Source organism: Lepidochelys kempii, chromosome 9, assembly GCF_965140285.1.
Source record: "Lepidochelys kempii isolate rLepKem1 chromosome 9, rLepKem1.hap1, whole genome shotgun sequence".
NCBI classification, from domain to species: domain Eukaryota; kingdom Metazoa; phylum Chordata; order Testudines; family Cheloniidae; genus Lepidochelys; species Lepidochelys kempii.
Window position 1 is genome coordinate 85,655,332 of NC_136388.1, and position 23,385 is coordinate 85,678,716.

The window sequence follows — 23,385 nt, forward strand, 5'->3', positions numbered from 1 at the left end:
AACATCTGTGCTGAAAGGCAGCCCTAAAACACACGCATGTTTGTGCCCATAACAAACGGAATTCAGCAGGTGCCTGCGGCATTTGGAAATCCCCAAGCAAAATGCCGTGTCTCTGCCTCTTGGCAGCCTCACTGTCATTACCACAGTGGTTCCTGAGCTTGGACCCGGTGCTGCCTGTACAGACCGTACAGAGGAGGAGAGCGCTCACATTCTAACTGTACCGTGCATTACATGTAAGTCACCCCATCCTAACAAGCGATCCTAACAGCCATTTCACAGAATCCATGTGAATGCAGATCCTTCCTCGGCCAGCCCCTGAAGATCCTTTTTATTCCAGGAAAGCATGGTCTTAAACTAGAGGTTAGCCTAAAACAAAACCTCAGATCTAAACTACCCCTGAAACCCTGGGGATATTTGGATCCAGACTTTCTGGCTTCCCTTCACTCTGAATGGCCTGAACCAGAACCCTAGATCAAAACCTTGCTGAACTACAGAACACTGGGGATCCATCCAAATCTTGTGGCTTGGAGCCATCTCTCCTTGAAATCCTTGAATGCTCCCTTTCTAATAGTCTCGGTTGCTGCACTCCTCTCTCAGGTCAGGAAGAAAACAAATCGCTTCCTCTGAGGAAAGCACCTAGATGGAGGAGTCGGTTTTATCAAGTACGTTTTTGAACTTCTCTAGCAGAAATAAAGAACCATGAGACCTATTTGAAATTAATGGAGACAAGAGGGGGTTTTCTTCCCACTCGCCAAACCTCTGAGGATGAAACTGATCTTTACTTTCTGCTTGCAGAATATCCAGATTTGTTGCACTGCGGAATTTGTTTGCAGTCTTCTTGTGTCTCTTAATGTTGGACAAAGTCTACATGAGCCAGAGATGTGTTGCAATATGATCAACACAGTTAGGGGCTCAGCAACGTAGCCTACTGACACAGCGGAGATACGCTCTTTTTTCCATGAGCCTCAAGGTATTTGGGAAGTGGGGATTACCAGCACAAGACCTGACGCTTGCATGTGGCAGTCACCTGAACGTACAACGTGCCCAATGCTCTTTAAAATTTTGTATGGAAAAAATCCTAGGCTCCAAAGGGTTAAAGCCAAATCTAAATCACTCAGAAACTATGGCTAGAGGTAAATAAAAAAAGTCACCCTCCATGAGGACCTACAATTCCCCTAGGGCCCTGATGGGGCAGTATTTGCAGTGCAGCACCCCTAGGAAAATGAAAACCTGGCACCCCCAGGTTGATGATGACTTCTCTTTTCATTGGGCGCTGTGAATTTTTCAGTCTGCCCATGTGATGTGCTTGTGGGCCCCCTGACTGCTCCTCTTATAGAGCCTGATCCTGCACCCATTGAAGCCAATAACAAAGCTTGCGTTGGGCTCAATTCTCCCAGTGCCTGAGCTCTACTTGGGACAGGGGCAGAAACATCAAGGAGACCCTTAGTGGGTGCTACCTGGCCCCAGCATTAGTTAGGGACTCTTGAAAGACTGGGTGCCACAGGCTGACAGATGCCGCACCCCCAATGGCAGGGTTGGTGCAGAAGCAGCTTCCACAAACTTTATACCAGCACTGGGTTTCCATCCACCACGAAAATTCTCAGCAGGCTGATTATGGCCAGGATCTGGCCACTTTATGCAGCACCAAACAGCCAGAGCAGAAAGTGTGGCCCCTTGATTTCAAAGGGGCAGGATCAGGGCTAGAGTCTCTCCTTCACGCACAGTGTCCTTTGTGTTTTAACCCTTTGGGTATGTTTGAAAATGGAAGTAAATAGCTTAGTGATCGAAGAAGAATGGAGAACAACATAAAGCCGGGTGTGAACCACAACCTAGATACGGCCTCCATCCTCCCCAAACTTTGGGGGAGTTTTGATCTGAATCTGACTCCCACAATTTGCAGTTTGGGCCCATTTGTAGCTGAGCAGCTTTGGAACAGTCACTGTGAGTTCCCTGTGGAATTTGAACACAATTCCCTCGAGGTTCTGGCATAATTCCTCCTCCCCCTCCCAACAGGCTGTTCTAGAAGATCAGATACATGGGAACTGCTGAAAGTATCTGAGAAAAAGCCTGAGAGAAACTACAAAAGCTGCCAAAGAGAGAATTATCCTTTTTTCCTATCGGGTTTTGAATGTAATCCAGAAATAAGATTTCTGAGCAACTGGTGAGCAATGGAAAGCTGAAATTAATTCCAATGATACTGCACTACCCCATAATGGCCACCAGATGGTGTGCATCTTGTTCCAGGACCAATTGTTTTCCTATTATTAGTGTTTCTCTGATGTTATCAGCAGGTATTTACCATCCAGGACAAAGCACATGTCTCAAAAAACTTACACATTTCATAAATCAGAGCAGCTGTATTCCACCAAAAACCCAGCAACTGATAAATACAGAACACCACAAGTATGCTTTCAGGGTCCTAAGTATTACTACATCAAGATTCAGCGGTAGCAAGCTTGTCAATTTCTTCGAAGTCCCAATTTCAGGGGCTGCCTGTCAGAAATCCTGAAGACATCTCATTGTGAACAGACATTAAAAGGTGGGCCATCTCCTACTTTGTGGGCTAAATCCTGAGGTCCTTACTCAGATTTTACTCAGTACTTCGCTGGACACAATTCCAACTGACAACAATATTCTTGTGACATATTTGATTAACGCGTATAGCTTTTAATTTTGCATGCCCCTGGAAAGCTGTTGATAGATGCAGTGTATAAGTGTAAACAAATCAATAAGGACAGAATAAGGATTTGGCCCTGTATACCTTGATGTTCGATAACCTCCGCTCTCCCCCTCACCCCCCCACACAAACAAACAAACAAAACCCCTGCCATATAATTAGCACAGAAGTACGCTTCCCCCGTGGCAGACTCTGGACCAGCTCCTCAACTGGCGTAAATGCAGCATAGCTCATTGACTATCTAGTCTAAGAGTACAAAAACCCATTTAGAGCTGCATTTTGCCAGCCTAATGCAGAGTAGTACCATACTCTATTGAATTCAATGAGACTAAGGAAGTAAGGTAATACTCACACTCAATATAAGTAATGCCAGCAAAATCTGGCCCACAGCAATCAAACAACTACTTACCAATGGCCCCAGTACTGGTACCTTTATATAAAGTTCAGCAATGGAGTTACTGGGGATTTGTGTTTTTCTTTTCAATATTGTGTCTGACAACTATTTCTTCTTGCCGGATTAGGGCCCAATACTATGCACAATTAGGCCCAGACTCAGCAAAGCATTTAAGCATGTGCTTAAATCTATGCCTTTCACATTCACTTGAAATTTAGACACATGCTTAAGTGCTTTCCTGAATCTTGCATCGAATGATTTCAATAGCACTGTTCACAGTACTAAGGGATTACATCTGAAAGTAAGTGTTTCCACGATCAGGCTCTTAAAGCGTATTACATCTGCTGGGTGGTGTTGATGGCCCAAAGCATTACAAACAAGCTAAAGAACTTTTCCAGAAGTTTTACCACCAAGACTTTCTCTACAGGCTCAAATGGTGAACTGAGCTATTCAGACTTTGAATTCTTAGAGCTACATCCTAAACTGTGGCAACTCAAATATATACTGAGCTAATTCTGTGGGAATCTCAGGAAAACGTGTTCATGTCACCATCTGACTGCATCTAAAAAACTGCACAACAAGGAGAAATCAGTGGCTCTCTGGATTAATAATACAAACTCAGAATTGACAGGCACTAATTCCATCTGCAATTCACTACCTTTAGCATCAGAGTTATCCCACTGGTAAAGACTCTTAGGTCTGGAGTACATTGTAGTCACAGTCAACTGCACTGATGGGGGGAACATGGCTGTGCCCTTTCGTAACTTTCGGGTTGTTCTGACATCTGTAGTGAGCTCCCAAGAGACGAGGTCAGCTCTGCAGGCTTTGCTGGTAATAGAATCGGTGTGCATTAAAGTTATACTGCAGCAGCCAGGGAGAATAAATTACGCATGGCCATTTTCTACAGAAAGAATGCAGAGAATAAGCTTTATGCCATTTTGCCTCCTCCCACCCCACCCCAACAAGACAGCGAGCTGACTCTGCTGCCAAAGTAATTGCTTCATTTAGTGCTAATTGCCCCAAGGAAGAGCTGGGGAGTGGGCAGCGGGGTGGTTGTGTGTTTTGAATGTAGCACCATCCAGTTTGGATTTGGGCTCTGTATATTACTAAGAGGTAACAGAGCAGCACCGTTTTGCAGAGGAGTTCATTTGCAACTTAAGTGATGGCAAGGACTAAAAACCCAACCTCTGCAGTGCAGTAGATCCTGGAGGACTGATCTCTCCATTGCACGCTTAGCTGGGTGATCGCCCTTCAACGTTTGTGCATAACTCACCTCAGTGGAGGTTCTTTGCCCTTCATTTGCTGGTTCAAATCCTGTCTAGGGACTGAAAGTCATTACCACCTGATGGCTGTTTGGGGATGGAGGTGAAATGACTTCAGCGTTTCAGGCAGGTGTCCCCATCACAGCACACACCCAGCCAGGTTCCATGTTGGCCGTATAGCAGAAAAGTCAAGGAGATGAAAATACCCTCCCACAATTTGTGGCAATGGACCAGACCATGGCATTAAAGAGGCCCCGGGTCATGCTGCCCCCAGGTGAGCTCAGGGAGGGATTAGTCCCTTCCAGCGGGAGTAGTCCCTGCGTTCTCCAGTAAGCACTGCGAGGTGCCTTGACAATTCCCCTCGTGCCCACACAAGGACCAGAGCCATCTAGTCCGATGGGGGTAAGCTGGTTGTGCTGCTGCCTATACCAACCCATGCTGGTTGGCGGGGGGAGGGGAGGGCTGTTTTGTGGGGCACCCATTTTGCATGAGCACTAAATTCACATGGAGAAAAAGGAAAATAAGGATCCCTCCCACGGAGATGAAACCTACCCCTGCCCTGACACACACACAAAGGGGAGAACAGCCCCTTTGGGGAGGTGTCTTCAACAACAAGGTGTTAGGCTGGAGCCTGAGAGGTTCTGTGTAACCCACCCTTCTCTGTCAATGGAGGTTGTAGGTTCTCAGCCCCGCTCAGGAACTGCCCCTGCCTGACTATTCTGTGTTTTAACCAGAGAGAAGTGACTGCTACCACAACAGCTGCATTGCCAAGGCACTTGTCAGAGTTACAAGAACAAGCCACACACAGATACAGCGGGGAGCTGCACACCGGACAGGTTTCTATTTTTCAAGGAAAGAATGGAAGTTCCCAGGCTGAGTCTGCAGTCAAAGCAAGAGCGGGTGGGGCCAGAAGACAGAAGAATCCCATTAGAAATCCACTCATTAACTGTGCATGTTCCCAGCATAGTTCCCACACCGAGGAGCCTCCTGGTTTGCATCGCTCTCACCGACATCCGCTCAGTGCTTTGCACCTGATGAACTTGGCTTTCCCTCTTGTGCGCTGCCCCGGTCCATTAAGACGCCAGCGCTCACCTCTCTTTCGGCGTTTTGCCTTCCATTTTCCACTGATTCCAAAGCACAGGCTAGGGGTGTGTTTATTTGTCACCTGTGCTCTTTCCTACTTCCAAGCCCTGAAACAAAAGGGGAATCAAAGAGCAATCATGACAGTACTAACCTTCAGAGGCACTAATTAGCTAGTCCTCATCACACCCTAACGAGTATAATTTCTGCTGCACAGAGGGGAACCTGAGGCAGAGAGGTTACTTGCCCAAGCATTCAGATACTCACAGTCAGAGTTCCTGGCTCCCAGTCCTCTGCTCTCACTGCTCACTTCTCAAGTCGGACTCGCTCATTTCACATTTTACTAGTTACCCGCCACAAACGTCATGTCTCAGCAGCACCCACAATGGAAATGTAGTATATACTTTATTAGCTGGAATAAAATAATTCCTCCTAATATCCTGATGATCAATCGCTAGCTAAAGGGAGCTGAGGACAAATATAGTTATTCGCTAGAAGTCAATTATTCAGCTTGGCCAGCGTGATTTCAGAAATCAAAATGTGACAGCAGGGATTCCTCAGGGTTTGCTCTCTTATGGAAGCAAGGGGCTTCTCCCTGGATGGCCCATATGGAGGACCTGGGTATCAGCCCTTTGCCTCCGGAAAGGACGGTCTGAATCCAGCAGATATTTCTGACTGTGGTGGTGCACTTGTTCTGGCTGGCTTTCCATTAGCATTAAGCCTTTTCATTCAAGCATGTTCCATTGTGCTTCCATTTCCAGATTGACTCTCTTCTGTGTACTTGGGCTACCCCACTTTCTCCGATTTGCAGATAATTTACTGTACAATTTCCCCAATAAACTCCAAGCAGGACTTCAAAAAGATAGAAAGACTGTATCCCCAGACACTTTCTAATAATGGCTCCTTGAGTCATTATTAATTGGCTTGTTTTTTGTAGGAATTGCGGCAGGTCTGAAAGAGGAGTGCATAGCACCTTATGGATCACTTCAGGGAGGGTGTTCCATGCCTGGAGGGGTGGCCTGGAACGAGGCACAGAAATGTCTTTGTGAGGAGCTAAGAAGGGGGTTGATGAGGCTGGCATCATCTGCAGACCAGAGGAGGTGGGGGCAGGGCAATAAGACACAGGAGCACACAAATAGGGAGGTAAACGTTATGAAGGATAAAATTACACACAAAAAATTCGAATTGTTTTTTTCAGGGGGTCATGGTGGCTAGCCAGCTGGATATGAGCTCCCATGAGCTAATGCAAACCTTGGATGTATAACAGGGAATGTAGAGTAGGAGTACAGAGGTTATTTTACCTCTGTATTTGGCACTAGTGAGACTGCGGCTGGAATACTGTGTCCAGTTATGGTGCCCACAATTCAAGAAGGATGCTGATAAACTGGAGAAGGTTCAGAGAGACAAACCCCAAGAATGGTCAAAGGATTAGAAAACATGCCTTATAGTGAGAGACTCAAAGAGCTCAGTCTATTTAGCTTAATGAAGAGAAGGTTATGGGGTGACTTGATTACAGTCTGTAAGCACCTGCATGGAGGAATATTTTGAAATACTTTGAGCTCACCTGTGCAAGGCAGCAAGCCCAGGGATTTCACTTATGGGGTAGGGAGTAACACAGCGATTGCCAGGTGATTGCCTTTGTAAGCAAGGAGCAGATTAGTCACACTCAATGTGAAATGTTACCAGGGGCACATGGAGGAATTTGAAGAGAGAATTCAAGATGAAAGGTCCCTCCTGGGCTGAGGAGCTCCCTGCCAAGATGCAGCCTGGAGGAGTTTTTATTGCAGAGTTATAATCTTTGAAAGTACGGCTTGGTAATGGGAAACCCTAAACAACCTTAACAGGTTCTCCGATGAAATCCTGTTAGATTATATTGCTCCAGTTAACCATCCTTTCAGCATGCATGCCACATGGGGCGTGTTGTGCTTCTCTGCTGCCTGGTCCCCTCTTCCTCCTCTCTTCTTGCATGGGCTTTTCTGCTCCTTGGTTCCTTTCTTTCCTGGACATGCTGCCCAGCCACGTGGTCCTTTACTTCTTTTGCTTCCCTGGATGCCTTCCTTGTGTAAGCAGCAAGGCTGGCTCCTGCTTGTTCCCATATGATTTTGTAGTTCTTCTTTGCCTGGCAGCCTGTAAAAGCTGCTGGGAACAAAGATGAGAGCCTGCACCACGTGGCCAATCAGCAGTGAATTTATGGGTCACCAGCAGGTGCTTTGTGGACCACAGTTTGCAAACACCTGGTGTACAGCAAAAGGGTGACTCAGCAGCAAGTGGGGTTAGAGTCCTCTCTCTGGGAATGGATCCTGCCCTTCACGGTGATGGGACTTGATGACCTGATAGGTTTTCTGTGTTCCTACACACTGGTACCAGCGTACCCTATCCATGCTGTACCAGCACAGGCATCTGTGGCCTGTGATAGGGAAACAAGGCTTGTATAATCTGTCTGTTTAGGTTTTTATACTGTGCCCACCACTGTGGTAATGCCTTAATTATTTCTCCCTGGCCCATTGTAGGCAGTATAGGCAGAAGTGCTTCCAAGGGAGTTCTGTCCTGTGCTTCTCAGCTATTCCGGGCTGGGAGCAGGCTGTTAAAGAGAGGGAGTAGGGAAATACTGGTGTGGAGTCTCGCAACTCCAGCTGGATTCTGCTAGAGCAGAAAAGGGTGCAAAGCAGAAACACGATGGAGGATTGCACAGTTCCTTCTCTAGCTGCCATTTCCTAGTGTAACCAGTAAGTGGCATGGTTTCTTGGGTTACTCAAATGTTGCAGCCTGAACACCCTTGCCTGGTAAACCCTTCCCGACAGCTATGCACACAGGTGCTTCCTGACATCTATTTGGAACTTGCATTTCTCTTCGCTTACTCTTTGCTGTCCCTCTCTGTGTTGACCGAAAACAGCTACTTGTGGTGGACCCTGTGTAGGGCTCTCAAACTGTAATTCGTGTCTGTCCCATCTTGGCTGTAGAAATGCCAGATTAGTGGCTCTTTGATCGTATGAGCCTGGCTATTAACCCCAACTCTTCTCCATTTGAAGGGGCTAATTCGAAGCACAAGAGCGCTGGGCATATGGCTTAGTCACTGGGTAAACCTGCCACTACCCTTTTGCACCCATCATGCACAAGGAATCTGAAATTAGATTCTGGCCTGACAGTCACAAACAAATGAAAAAGGTACATGGATTAAGAATGATCGGTTAGCTACATAATATTGGCTTGGATATTAATTTTTAATGCACTGAAAAGCTTATTAGAATTTCCCACAATTGACTTATCTTTGATATGATGATTCACTCCTGGGAATATTTTTACACACAAGACTTCAAGTCATAAAAGCACATGGCATTTCACAGCTCTGTTCTCTTCTTATATTCATGTTTAATGGTAATTTGTTGAAATTTACAGACACTTTGGGGATTTAGGTGCTTCTAGTAAGCATGAGTAATCAGCAGCTGTTTAAAAGTTGATGTACAACCTATGCAACTTTATAGACTTGGTGGCAAACTGGACCAGAATATAACCCTGAATCCACCCCTTCCCCAATCTTTATCAGACCACCAGATGTTTCACGATAAATCAGATATGGGTCCTAATGACTCTGGAGATAATGACTGCTCTTAAAAGTCTGAATAAGGGTGAAGACTCCTATAGTATAGTGTGGTAGCAAGACTCAGGGCTTGTCTATATTAGGGGTAACTACAGGGGTAACTACAGATTCAGTAATTGAATTAAACAACATGGATGTTTTAAGGCTTTTTTAAACCATTTTAAGAGTGCTCATACAAAGAAGCTGAACCAAATTAATCAGTTTCTAAAGCAATTTAGGCCTTGCATACAACTATATTGGCATAGTTAAACTAGCAAAATGATCTAGTGAGGACACAGTATTATTAGTATCAAAGTGCTTATACGGGTTCCCTTGGCATAAATTATATCAGCATATTAGCGTCTAAGGTTAGGTCTACACTACACTTCTGCTGGCATAGCTGTGTCACTCAGGGTTGTGAAGAGACGTTATCCCTGACCAACACAGTCGCGCTGGCAGAAGTCCCTAGTGCAGGCTCTAGTTATGCCAATAAAACTTCCAAGGGTACATGAAGCCTTAGACTGGAGCACAAACTGTGAGAAGATAAGGCCTGAACATTGCTTGAGCACTAGCTCAGAAGGTATCCTGACTTCAGGCAAACACTTACTGCCTTTATAAAAGGATCACTTCAAATCAAATTGGAGAGGCCCTTTGAGCGAAATACAGCCCAGACCTAGTCAACTGGGCCTCACTGAAACGAACCTTCATCTATCCTGTTTTGGTTTTTCATGACTTTACTTCTTTGTCCCACAGTAGAAGGACACTTTTTCTCTTTAGCTTCACAGGGACAGCCTTACCCTCATTTTAGACATTCTGATGAAATTGTACATAAAGTAATTACAACAATGCAGCAACAACCCCCCCAAACCTTACAAGTTCAGCAAGGTTAAGAGAGTTTGTGTCTGAACCATCCTCATATTTCATTCAAGCTCAGGTGAGCGAGTGATTCCAGCCCTCTCAAGGCTCCTAGCTCATGCTGCCTGTGTCTAAGTCCTACTTTGCTACTTGGAGTTACGGCTATACACTGGCACATACCAAACATTACACCAAGTTTCCCTGATGGATTCTAAATTGAATGTGAAAATGGCAGCTATCGGGGTTATAATGGGAACTCTGCCAAATCTCCCCAGTCCCTTCCATTCCCCCTCTGAGCATACTAATGAAGAGAAGATTAAACAATGCATGAACTGTAATAGAGGAAATTAAAGCATCCCAGCATGGTCTTCTGTCTCCTTTCAAATATATGAGATTAAAAGTGCTATTATCCCTTTTAATGAGACAAATATTTCAGTGAGTTCCCCCAGCACCATCCACTTCTGTTGTTGCAATGGCCTTCTTCGTGACCATGAGACTCAATCTGATTTATTTCCTCTGCTGCTTTCAAATCACTGCTGTATCTGTTCCTTGGAAATGTTGGGGAAAATACAGTTTGCATTTATCTGAGGCTGAATGGCTCATTTTAAAAAAATCGAGCTAATGATACAGGTTCCTGTCTTAATTAATGGCCAGATTCAACCTGTAGTGGCTAATTCTAGGAGCAGCTCCAACAAATTCACTGTAATGAACTATCTTATGGTATCTTTCTATATATGGGTGGAGGCCTTGACAAAATACTTTGTCTTCATTTTCACCAGCAGGAACATATCTTGGATCTAGACACACATTCCTACCACGCTCCTGGAGCATTTTGCTCCTGGAGCATTTGATTCTCTGCCTCTTTTTTCTGCCTTTTCTTCTCTTTACAAGAGTAAGAGGGCTTTACAGCTTTAGCATTAAGAATTATAAATCACATCTTATAATGCTTGAGATAATGTGAACTTTCTAGGACACTTTCTCTCTCTCTCTGAGATGGGTGACTGATGTTAAGTCAAACTAAATAAATACAGAGCACGTAATGAAATATAAAGTCCCATTGGATAATGTTCAATCAGTATTGTACATAAACAGTATCTTTTATAAAAAAATCTGTTGGTTTATTCAAAAAGGAGTTAGTTCACAGAAATGAGACCAAAACCAATTGGTTATTATTTATACCCAGCAGAACTGATACCTTTGATAGTTTTAAGCAATCTTTCAAATATCAAACCAATTACCACAGGTACTATTATGTTTCCCAGGGGGATAAGTCTCCACTCCCCTCTGGCCACTGTGCTGCCTGAGGGAGATTCCAGCTCCAGTTTATTTCCACAGAGCTTGAGCCATGATTCCATTCCTACCTGTGCCATCTTCCAAGTGTCCGAAGTTACAGATCTGGCTGATGTTGTGAACCCATAACTGCATTTCCTCCTCCGTTTTGGCCACCAAATAAAAGGAGCGGTAAGTAGTTTTCACGATGAAGACGAAGTTATTCTGAAATTCTTTCTTGATGAAGTTGGGCCCTGAATGCTTCAGCACTTCACACTCATTAAGGTCTATGATCCGAATGGGTTTCTTGGAATGGTTGTTTCTGTAGTACTCCAGAACGTCCGGGTTCCCACTCATGCGGCCCCTGCGGAGCACAAACCAGCGTTTCCGCCATGCCTGCAGGAGACACAATTGGACACATGTCACAGATGGGGAATTTGTTTCCTGCTTTAGCCTTCAAACTGGTTGTCACATTTTGTCAACAGACCTAAATATGCATATTTTCTTTAGATTCTATGCTTATCTTAATCACCAGGCTGAACTGTGACTGGTGATTTGAAATCCATCCCCATAGGGTGCGTCTACTCTAAGAAGAAAGGTGGGTAGCTGTAATTTTAACATGAGTTTGCAGGGCAAGGTAAGCTATAGGCTTCTCCATAGTCTCTACCTCAGTCTAGTACCATGTGTTAAAGCTACAAATGGCCTTGTTTTCACTAGGATTTTACTGGCCAGGTTAGCTAACATGAAATAAGAACACATCTTTTATCTTGGTGAAGACAAGGCATGCCTAGGATTTTATCCTGTGTTAGGCCTGGTCTACACTTGAAATTTAGGTCAACATAGCTACAGTATTCAGGGGTGGGGAAAAATCTATGCCCCTGAGGGATGTAGCTATGCTGACCTAATCCCCAGTGTAGATGTGGCTAGGTTGACAAAAGAATGGTTCCCTTGAGCTAGCTACCGTCGCTAGGGGAGGTGGTGTTTCTATAGCAACAACAACAACAAAAACCTCCATCACTCTAAGCTGTGTCTGCACTATTGGGTCATGCCAGGATAATTACAGTGCTATAGCTATGCTGCTACAGTCCCCACACTGTAGACATGGCCTTACTTACCATGTGTTAGCTAACACCTGGTAGAAAACACCTCTTCTCCTCGTGAAGACAAGGCCTTAAGATGAACCCAGCATGTTTCCATCAGATGTTTTTTTGCGCTAATAAAGAGCTGTTAATGAGCTGACAGTTACTTATGCAAATTAAGAAGAACAGATCTTGAGGGGGTTGCAGTGCTAAAAAGTTAAACAGATGACTTCAGAAAGCTACAAAATCCTGTATATCACACATAACGGCTTGTTTAACTCTCTCTGCCCAGAACTGTAAATTAATAAATATTTATCTCTTTTTGGCCCAAATGATTAATAGCCTGGATTTCACACAGGGTTAAGTAAAGGCACATATAGATTAAGACACCATATGATTTTATAAAGCTGTATGCAGTATTTGGGGTGGGGGGGGGGGAAGAAAGACATCTGTTTTTTTCCTCCATTTCACCAGCTGTTTCAGTTCACATACAGTGCTGTGTTGGTTACAGCTGTCACCAATATACTTACTACAAGACCCAGAAGTGACCCCACTCCATATGTCCCATTCCATGGATAAATATTAAATTAAGAAATTAGGAGTTCTTCACCGACTGAATTTTTATAAAGAATGTGATTGGATAAAATCAGGTCACATGATCAAAAATAAAACAATGCTGTTTGTCTTTGATGGCTGGCCGAGGGAAATAGGACATGTCCCCGTGATATGACCAACCTTAGAGCTGTTTTCTACCTTCACAGAACTTCTAGTACACTGTATAATTATTATTACACTGGCCACCTAAGAACATCTGTTACCACTACCCTGCACACTTGGTCAGCTGGAACTTCACAGTGATAGCAGAGACAAAACTAGATTCCTTTGCTCCAAAAGCATTTGAATGAAAGGAGCATCTTCACTGGCTGCAAGCAGTATAGGAGCTATGACTCTTAGATGAGCAATTCTGATTCCACCCACTAGAGAGCAGTGGGGCACACACACACTTTAGCCAGTTCACTACATCTGCTAAATGGCCATTGGCTTCATAAAATTCAAAAGGGACAGCAAGAAAAACAATTTGAACAACAGAAGAAATGATCTCCTTGCCTGAATCTTACTCAACTCCTGCTTGCAAAATGACTAGTCATCATAACACAAAACTGAGCAGTTGTCTGTCATTTGAGAAATCTTAGTGTGAGTATGATCATACCCGTTTTGTGGTAGGAGGCTATTTTTAAGCTGGCAAACAGGTCCTGCATCTCTCAAGACCAAGCAATTGGTTGCAAAATGTTTTAGCTGCTATGTAAAAATCCTTCTTTATATACCTTAAAAGTCAATACAATTACTACAGTTTTTGCTGATTCTCAAATCCAATGGGTACAACGGCCACTAAAATATGGAGGAAACCCCCCCCTATGGACTACATTACTCAAGAAGGAAATGTAACATGACCCCAAATTAGCTGCCTGACAGTGAAGGCTTTGAAGCTGATTTCTGTTATTCTCATATTTTTTTGATGCAAATAAACTGAACGTGATGGGTCTCCAGTCCTCTTGGTCAGGACACATCAAAGCTTTGGGAGTCTACCATCAGAGATGTACACGGAATAAATACTCCAATAAAATATTCATTGACTTGCTTACTTAAAAGCATGTCCATTCAACCAGCAATACCACAACCTACTTCTAAAGTGCAAGGCTGTCCAAACCAGGGGCAGAGACTAAAGTAATATGTTAAAGAAGGATTTTGCAAGCCTGAACCATCATTTGTCAGCCTATGTGGAAAAGTGGGTTTTGAGAAGGGACTTGAATGAGGCATGGTGGGCCAGGTCAGGAAGGGGGTGTAGGTGTAGGGTGGAGAGCACAAGCATAGGCAATGCAAGCTTCCCCCCCCCTCCTCCCCCTCCTGCATACTGCCCACTATGGTATACTCTTGATCTTTTGACCTCTGGAAGTCAGAGGGTGATTTGATCTCTTTGCCCATTGGCCCTCCTGTTGCATCTTCCAACCAGGTTATTAGCTAGCATGGTTGTGGTTTTTGAGATGTGGAATCCTGTCCTCTTGAAAATGGACAGAGGCCATCAAGGACCGTTTCTCACAAGGCCTGGAGATTCAATCTCTTTTAAGGACAAATTGTGAAATTTCATACCTTGAAAACATTATTATGCAAATACAAACACTGTAAAGATTTTGGTTAATGATTAGGTCTGTAAAACAGGACAGGTCCTGACAGCATGTCAAGATTTAAACATCTGTTTCTTTGTTTGTGGAGAAACTCAGAGCACCTTCGGGAGAACACCAGCAGTTTCTGAAGTGGTGAGGTGTATATTATACCCACAGAATACATACATCTCTCTCCTAACCAACTTCTGGGCTTCTCCACCTATCACGCACAGTTCCTGAGTTGGGAGTTGATTGGACAGACATGTCACTAGCCTCAGTGAAGAAGCACAGTTATATATTTTTTTCCACTCTCTCGCTTTCAAGCCACGTGCTTTAATGAAAAAAGAATACGGCTATGTAATATTTGCCCTTCTCTCCCAAAGTGCCCGATTAATTGCTTTCAAACACTGGCACTTAGGATATGCCACCTAGCTGTGGATTTTTATGCAACTTTTTGAAAATACCGTAGAACCTCAGAGTTACAAACACCAGAGTTACAAACTGACTGGTCAACCACACACCTCATTTGGAATTGGAAGTACGCAGTCAGGCAGCAGAGACAGCAACAAAAAAAAGCAAATACAAGAAGAAAGGTGGGTAGTTGTAATTTTAACATGAGTTTGCAGGGCAAGGTAAGCTATAGGCTTCTCCACAGTCTCTACATCGGCCTAGTACCATGTGTTAAAGCTACAAATGGCCTTGTCTTCACTAGGATTTTAGTGGCCAGGTTAGCTAACATGAAGTAAGAACACATCTTTTATCTTAGTGAAAACAAGGCATGCTTAGGATTTTATCCTGTGTTAGGCCTGGTCTACACTTGAAATTTAGGTCAACATATTCAGGAGTGGGAAAAAAATCTAAAAAACACTACTGTTTTAAATGTAAACTACTAAAAAAATAAAGGGAAAGTTGAAAAAAAGATTTGACAAGGTAAGGAAACTGTTCGTGCACTTGTTTCATTTAAATTCAGATGGTTGAAAGCAGCATTTTTCTTCTGCATAGTTGTATTAAGTCAATGTTCAATTGTAAACTTTTGACAGAACAACCATAATATTTTGTTCAGCATTACAAACAACCTCCATTCCTGAAGTGTTCATAACGCTGAGGTTCTACTGCAATTACCGTTTATGTGGGGGAATGCCCAGAAGCTTCAGATGTGTCTGATCTCATTAGAGCCAAGGAATTTATGGACAAAACCCAAGAGAATGCTGTTTCACAATTTAAAAAGGGTGACATTTGCTGAATAACCTAGCAGGGAATAGCCCAATACTCAATAAAATATCATGCTTGTATCATTAACAGTCCATCACAAAACAAAATATATAAGGCTTGATTCTTTGATATAATTCTGGCTCTAAATGATCAGCAGATAATGCCTATTGAACTCCCTGCTGGCATAAACCCAGAGGAAGCACTCCTGTGCCAGCTGCTCTGATTCCCCCAGGGTAGCTACTCTAGGCTGTTCTAACCAATGCTGGAGCTGGGCTGGCACAGAATCAGGGAACTGTAAGCAGCTTCCTCCACCCCCTCCATGCTGAGAATCAAGCACACAATCTGAGACATAACATTCCTAAGGAGTTCAAGGTACAGTGCAGGACAACCCTATGTCTCAGTTTGTTTAGACTTTATGCTTTGCTGAATCTAAAGTCTGTAGGATCTCAATCACAATTCCAGAAGCCAGGCTACAGCACAGTATCATCAGCTAGAACAGAATTCTGTACAAAGTATTTCAAATCTGCCATTTCAAAACTTTGGGCCAGATTCTCTGCTATTGTAAAATGATTGTAACTGCATTGGTTTCACTTCCACACCATTGTGGCCATACAACTTGATTTATTTTTTTTTTTAATTTTTTTACAAATGTGTGATAAAATTATATTATTCTTAGCTCTATTATAAAGATTGTATGTCAGGAACTGCTGGAGAGGGGTGGACAGTTAAGCATGCAAGACCCAACTTCAATGGAGGTCTGGGTGTGCAAGGAACGCCAGGTAAAGGCTCAGGGTGAAATGCTGAATTATGTAGGGTGACACAAATGAAAGCAGTCACATACTTAGCAGTAATGTAGATTTCAAGCAGAAGACTCAGTTTCTCTCTTCACTGCACAATGTCTCTTAAGACCACAGATGACTCCAAACCTAGTCATATAATCCACCAGCAATTTACCCTTCCTTACCAAATCTATAAAGAAAACCGAGCTGAAAGAGAGATAAAACATTGTAGGGCCTTTGGTTCTTGCTAATCCCAGTCCTGACATTCAAAAAGATGACTAAATTTCTAATGTGCTTCAATAGAGCATTTGGAGTAAACAACCGTAGCAGAAGGCGGTTTCTACCACTACACAATTTCTTTTTCTCTGTAATCAAATTCTTGGGGCTAGTAAGATGCTCTGTGGTTTATAATGATAAAGAAAATGAGTAATAGAACATGTGTCAAAAAATGCCACTGCCTTCGTCCATGTCAGCAGACATAGCCAGTCACATATCTGCTACAGAGCCCACGCAGCGGAGACACCCTTAGATTCCACAGAAACCCACATAAGACCTCCATGGAGATGAGTGGGGTTAGCATCAGGCCCTACAACCCATGACCAGGAGTCAGGGCCCTTGGGTTCTATTCCTAGTTCTGGCTCACCATTTTAGCCTGGGGAAGTGGCTGAACTGTTCAGTGCCTCAGTTTACCCATCAATAAAGTAAGGTAAGACCTGCCTCACGCGGGTGATGTCACACTTAATTCATTAGTGATTGTAAAAATACTAGCACTGTGATCCTTAGATAAAGAGCATTACAGTACATCTACCTTCCTTAGTGTTTAGATGGCCTTTATTACCATAGGTATCTAAGCACCTCCCAAACTTGAATGTATTTATCCACACAACAGCCCTGCAAAGCAGGGAAGTGCTGTTATCTCCATTCCACAGACCAGGAACAGAGTCACAGAGAAACTAAATGACTTGCCCAAGGTGCTGGAGTAGGGACTTGAATGCAGGTCTCCTAAATCCTAGGATAATTCCTAATCACTTGGCCAACCCTCCTCTTTATAAGTGACAGGTAGTGTCATTTATTTTCAACCGACATTACTACTTTCCAGTTGACACAAGGGCTCACAACATGGCATGTCTCAGTTCTCTGGGGAAAGGCAAAGTCAGGCTTTTACTTGTATCCGGGTTTTATTTGGTTAGTGAGCCTGCTTTTTACCTCTTTTCCCTGTTTAAACTTTCATCATACCACCATATCCTGGTACAGTTAACAGCTACTGTAGAACAGGTTATTTCCATTTTAAAAAGCTTTCTACATTTTTATGCCTCTGATCTGCAAAAAATATTTTTACCCTAAAAAGCTTTTGCACATTCAACTATGCTAAATGCATTATGTGCTGAGAGTTTTAAGCGCCCAGGGACTGCATTGCAAAACTCATCTGAAATGATTACACATTTGCCAATATGTGACATTCATGCAGTTCTATGAGATATGCAAATCTGGCTGACTTTGTATGCATACTGAAGAAAGCCACACATGCTATCACCTTTATCTGCAAGCAACTACAGAGGTCAAACTTTCTCTGCCTTTTCTTGGGGTGTGTTTACAGATGGTTAAAAGACTCTCCTATTGCAGTGTAACTGGGATCCAGGGATTGTCTGAATTCATTCCTCGCAATCCACTTAAAAAGCTGCTCATCGAGCTACCAGAGTTGCAGGATCACTTTGAAATAAAGTTGTGTCACTGTCTCAGCAACAGTTTCTGTTGCTGCTCCGGTTTGTCAACACAAAACTAGCAAGTAACTGGCATTTTGAGGGCAGGGCAATATTGTGAATGCTGATCATGCTGAGCTTCACGGACACTTCAAAAACTAGCAAAACCAGAAGTGGGAGCGTGGACATGGGGATAGTTTGGTTTCATCTGATCAGAACCGGTAGAGTTTGGAAAGAGGATTGTTTTGTTTACATGCTCAAAACTAAACACAGTATCAAATCTACAGGGGAGTTTAGCTCAACTCCAGTGGGAGAAGGGCTGGGATCTCTCCAGGAAAAAAAATTCCCCAGTTTGCATTTAGTTTTGCTATTGTAATGTAGACAGTCTCCAGAAGAAATATTACATTTATTTTGGTGCCTTTCGAAATTGCTGAGGACTTCACTGTATGTTTATATAGCTTCAGAAGTTTGCCATAGTTGGCACTAGAAAGCCATCTTCGTCAGAAAACCACAACTATCAGATAAGAGGGAACAAATTAATAATCATTTTCATCTGTCCTTCACACGTGGAATGGTCCATTGCCAATGAAAGGAGAGGTTTTAGAGCAGCGTTGGTCTGATGCCCAGGTGTTGCTGTATGCAACACAAGACATCAGTATTTTCTGCTTGCCTCTGAGTTTTTAATGTCAAGAATCTCCACAGACACTTCTAAAGGAATACCTCTGTCTTTATTACTACAGTAGTAGTCTTCCATAAATGACTGCCGCTCCCACATACCAATATCTTCATACATGCCAAATAAGTGGTGTGAGGTGTGATGTTGGTGTGAGCTATAAAAGTCAGGTAAGACAAGCCACAAACAAAAACAATAATGTACAGAAAAACAGCCAGAGCACTAGTAAACAAGGATTGTGTGTCAACCGAAGAGCATTTTGTTTGGTGAACATATTTTCATTTGTAAATACTCATGTGCAAAATACATACTGGCAGGTAAGCATATATGAGAACACATATAGCTATGTGATATAACGTTAGTATAAAAGTATGCAGTTCATACTTTCTATTTTTTAATCACAACCCCTTTCATCCAAAGACCTAAATGGTCTTCATCAGGGTGGATAAAAACCAATGATTTAAAAAAAAAAACCTTAAAAAAATTGGATTTTTTGATAAAATGTTTTTTGAGGAAAAAATCTATCTAAAAATAGTTTTAATTAAGACACATTATAGCTCAAAGATATCTCATCGTGGAACAGGGACTATAAATTCTAATTCTATAGTATGAAACAATATATTCATATTCATGTAAATGTTTAAGAAAAGTTTTGTAAATGAGTTCCAATAGTTCATGGATTAGAGACCCAATCTTACCAGGTTCCAGGGGTTTATGTATAGATTATTTAGGTTAATCTTTCTATCCACCCAATGGGACTCAGTGCTCAGTTTAGAAGATACCATCAGAGATGCTTAGTTTTGCAGTTCTCAAACCTCTATATATCATTTATTTATTTAATTTAAAACATTTTTGCTGTTAACAAGCATGTTATCTCTGGAGACACAAATCCACAGTTTGAGAACTGCAAAACTAAGCATCTCTGATGGTATCTTCTAAACTGAGCACTGAGTCCCATTGGGTGGATAGAAAGATTAACCTAAATAATCTATACATAAACCCCTGGAACCTGGTAAGATTGGGTCTCTAATCCATGAACTATTGGAACTCATTTACAAAACTTTTCTTAAACATTTACATGAATATATTGTCTCATACTATAGAATCAGAATTTATAATCCCTGTTCCATGATGAGATATCTTTGAGCTATAATGTATTGTGACGGGGCAAGGCCAGGTGGCTATAGAAAAGTAGTGGGAGATAGATATATTAGCTCCAGGCTAAACAAATCCCTGGTACCAGGTTAAGTGAAATGGAAGCTGCTCCAGGTCAATTAAGACACCTGGGGCCAATTAAAAACTTTCCAGAAGGCAGGGAGAAGGCTAGTTTGATTGGGACACCTGAAGCCAATCAGGGGCTGGCTGAAACTAGTTAAAAGCCTCCCAGCCAGTCAGGTGGGTGTGCATGTCAGGAGCTGTGGGAGGAAGTTGTGCTGTTGGAGAGACTGAGTAGTACACACCATATCAGGCACAAGGAAGGAGGCCCTGAGGTAAGGGTGAAGTGGAGCTTGAGGAAGTGAGGGCTGCTGTGGGGGAAGCAGCCCAGGGAATTGTACATGTCATGTTTCTAAAAGGTCAGCTATCATAGCTGATACTATTAGGGTCCCTGGGCTGGAGCTTGGAGTAGAGGGTGGGCCTGGGCTGCCCCCGCCGACCTTTGCCCTCCTGATTAATCACGGAGACTGGGAGACAACAGAGACTGTGCAAGGAGGGATAACTTCTCCTCACCTCCCTTGCTGGCTTATGATGAAAATGGCTCAGTAGACTGAGAGAAAGTGGGAGCGGTCTCTAGACTGTCTCTAGAGTCTAGAGCGGTCTCTAGACTGTCTCTAGAGAGACAGTCTCTAGACTGTCTCTAGAGAAAGAAGGGTTACGTGGAGAGTCACAGTGAGCCTCTGAGGCTAGCGAAATCCGCCAGGAAATGCGGGACCCATGGAGGCAAGGACAGAGCTTTGTCACAGTATCTATCTTTAGATTGGCTTTTTCCTCAAAAAAAAACCCCCAAATCACTTCATCACAAAAATCTAATTTAAAAATTTTTTTTTAAATAATTGATTTTTATCCACCCTGTCCCTGACACTTCCTTTAATGAAAGCGCTCAGTTGGGGCCCCGGGGGTGCTAGCCTCTATTCACATGGGTAAGGGCCTCCGGACCAGGCCGCAAGCCAGGAAAAGTAGTAGCAAGATCGCTTATGCGGTCCTATCCTGAGTCCTCTGAAACGTCCTGCAAGCCAGAAATTCCAAATTTCAGCTAGCTTTAGTCCCGAGTGCTGGTCCTGGTGAATGGTCCAGGCACCTCACCAATGTAATAACATATCTCTGAGGGCGCCAGGCTCCAAATAAAACAGCAGTAAAGCCACTTGTGTCTCACCTTCCATGCCAGGTCCTCAGAAGCTTTTGCCAATGCCAGCTCCAGCTGGGTTACTTTCTGCTTTCATTTCACTAAACGGACTGCCAAGCCCTTTCTGTTAGTGAGACAGCTTCACAAGATACCTGACATTCTGCTACCCTGGTTACCCAGCCTAACTGTCACTGTGTTTACACAACGCAACTGCTGCCAATGCTATCTCCCTTCCCTCTCCTCACCACTCTGCAGTTAGGTTTTTGATGCTCCTGCTGTCACCATCCACCCCAAGGCTAGTGTCCATTTAGGAACAAAGTGAGCATCAAGTTACAAAGCTAACTTTGTGCTGAGACCACCAAGAATGGTGCTGCTCATCTTACTGCAAATGACTGAGTTGTGATCATTTTAGGATAGACTAATGTCTAATCTCATTGCATTGCCATCTGCTGAGAAGTGAATCATTTACTCAGTTTCAATACGATTCTGAAATGACCTTATTTCAGGAAAGCCAGCAACAATTTTGCTCTGAGGACCTACTAAGTTTCTACCGGCACAGTCAGAGGGGAAATACCTTGTTCCTTTCATGGTGATACACATATATTTAATTGACTGAAAGCATTTGTCTGAAAATTTCCTGCACCACAGTGTGTGATCAATGCATTATAATAAAGCATCTGAGATGACGTCTTCATGAACCAGCAAGATTTTCTCTGTTTCTGTAATGCACAGAAAGAAGCCTATGGTTTGCACAGAAAGAGAAGATTGCCATAAACTGAATAAAACCAGAGCAAAATGTTGCCTGCTTCCCCAAACAGATTCCCATCATATATTCCACATCCTAATCCATAATATTTATGGTACTTTATATATACGAACATCTGCAACTGAGTGAGTCACTGCTATTTAATAAACATGCAAATTCTTTGTAAAGCTAATGTTCCTTTGGGCATGCAGGGTCAAAGTCAAAGTGACCTGAAAGCTCTGGAATTTCATTACTTAAAAAGTCCATTGAGAAGATTTCAAATCAAGCTCTTAAAGTAGAAAAAATGTGTTTTGTGGGGAGGGCAAATGCAGATGTTTGATTAAATCATCATTTAAGTGTCATTTTAGTCAAGAGTGAGCAAAGAAACAGCAGTCATCACAGGTTACACAAAATTGTTAATCAGGGACTTTCTTGTAGGGTGTTGCCAGGAAAAGAGATGGTCTCCTTCCTTCTCATGCAAGTATTGCAAGCAGAGATTTCCCATTAGGAACATCCTGGACAACAGAAAGCAGTTCTGGTAACTGCCTCTTTCACTTTGTTTTCAGTTACATCTTAGGACCTTCCTGAAGACAAGCTGTGTACAGCAAGAGGCTCTCCAGTAAATAAAAAATGTGAATGTTATTGGCACAGGGATGGGGTAAAAGTGTCTCCAATCTTTAAAATGAAGGATATTGACTGGACAGGTGATTCCAGAATAAAATAACTTCCTACAATACAAGGCTCCTATGTTGTTGAGTCCAATGCCAGTAAGTTTTATGCCAGGTCTAAATCTGTTTTAACACTGCACAGAATCAGGCCCTGTCCTTTTACAGTATATTCAGTGCTTGCAATATATCATGAGTGCTATCAGAGAGGAGTTTCATTCTTTGGTGACTTTCAGAGTTAAATGCAAGCCAGCCTCTGATAGTGCAAAACTACTGAACATGCGTCCAGTCTCGTAAACCTTTACAGAAGTAGGCTCATCCAAATCCCTGGAGACGAGACACATAAGTAAGGGACTGCAGGACTAGACCCATTTAATTGTGCTCACTTAACAATGAAGTCCAAATATGGGTCATAAATAAGCCATGCTACTAGTGGTCATCCCAAAGTAGGGTTTCCTTAACCTTCCTGGAGCAATGATGAAATCTTGGAGCTCTTCTGCCAATAAATGCCTGCGAATATCTGAAGGCTCCTTTTAATTCATTTACTGAAAGTGTAAATGTGACTCATTACTAAAAGGTACATGTTTAGTGTGTTGGGTCCTATTTATTATAAGCCCAAAGTCTGGGTCCCTATGAAAATTTTCCTAATGGTTGCTGGTCTTTGGAGCTGATCTGGGGGGGTTTTGTTCTGTGCTCGTCTTCCAAGCTTCAGTAGAAAAGGTACAAGATAATAACCATATAAAATGACATCTTTCAAGCACAGTCTGGATATTATTTTACTATGACTAATGTAGAGTGGAAACAGATTCAGGTGACAATGTTCTGAGAAAAGTAACAGTGATTGTCTTGATTGAGTGTCATTTTAAAAGCAAAGCCTGCAAGGATCTGCAGACTGTCAAAAACTCAGTCTGAGAA

General features: G+C 42.9%; 1 protein-coding gene across 7 annotated transcripts in view; it reads right to left on the reverse strand.

The window, feature by feature from the left end:
* GAB3 (GRB2 associated binding protein 3) overlaps nt 1–23,385 on the reverse strand; it is a 105,215-nt gene that overhangs the window by 19,543 nt on the left and 62,287 nt on the right. For 2 of the 7 annotated variants that reach the window (XM_073361254.2, XM_073361256.2), the window contains one exon: nt 11,207–11,510. In XM_073361254.2, coding sequence (XP_073217355.2) covers nt 11,207–11,510 — 304 coding nt within the window. The other 5 variants (XM_073361258.2, XM_073361255.2, XM_073361259.2 and 2 more) reach the window with 5 other exon arrangements.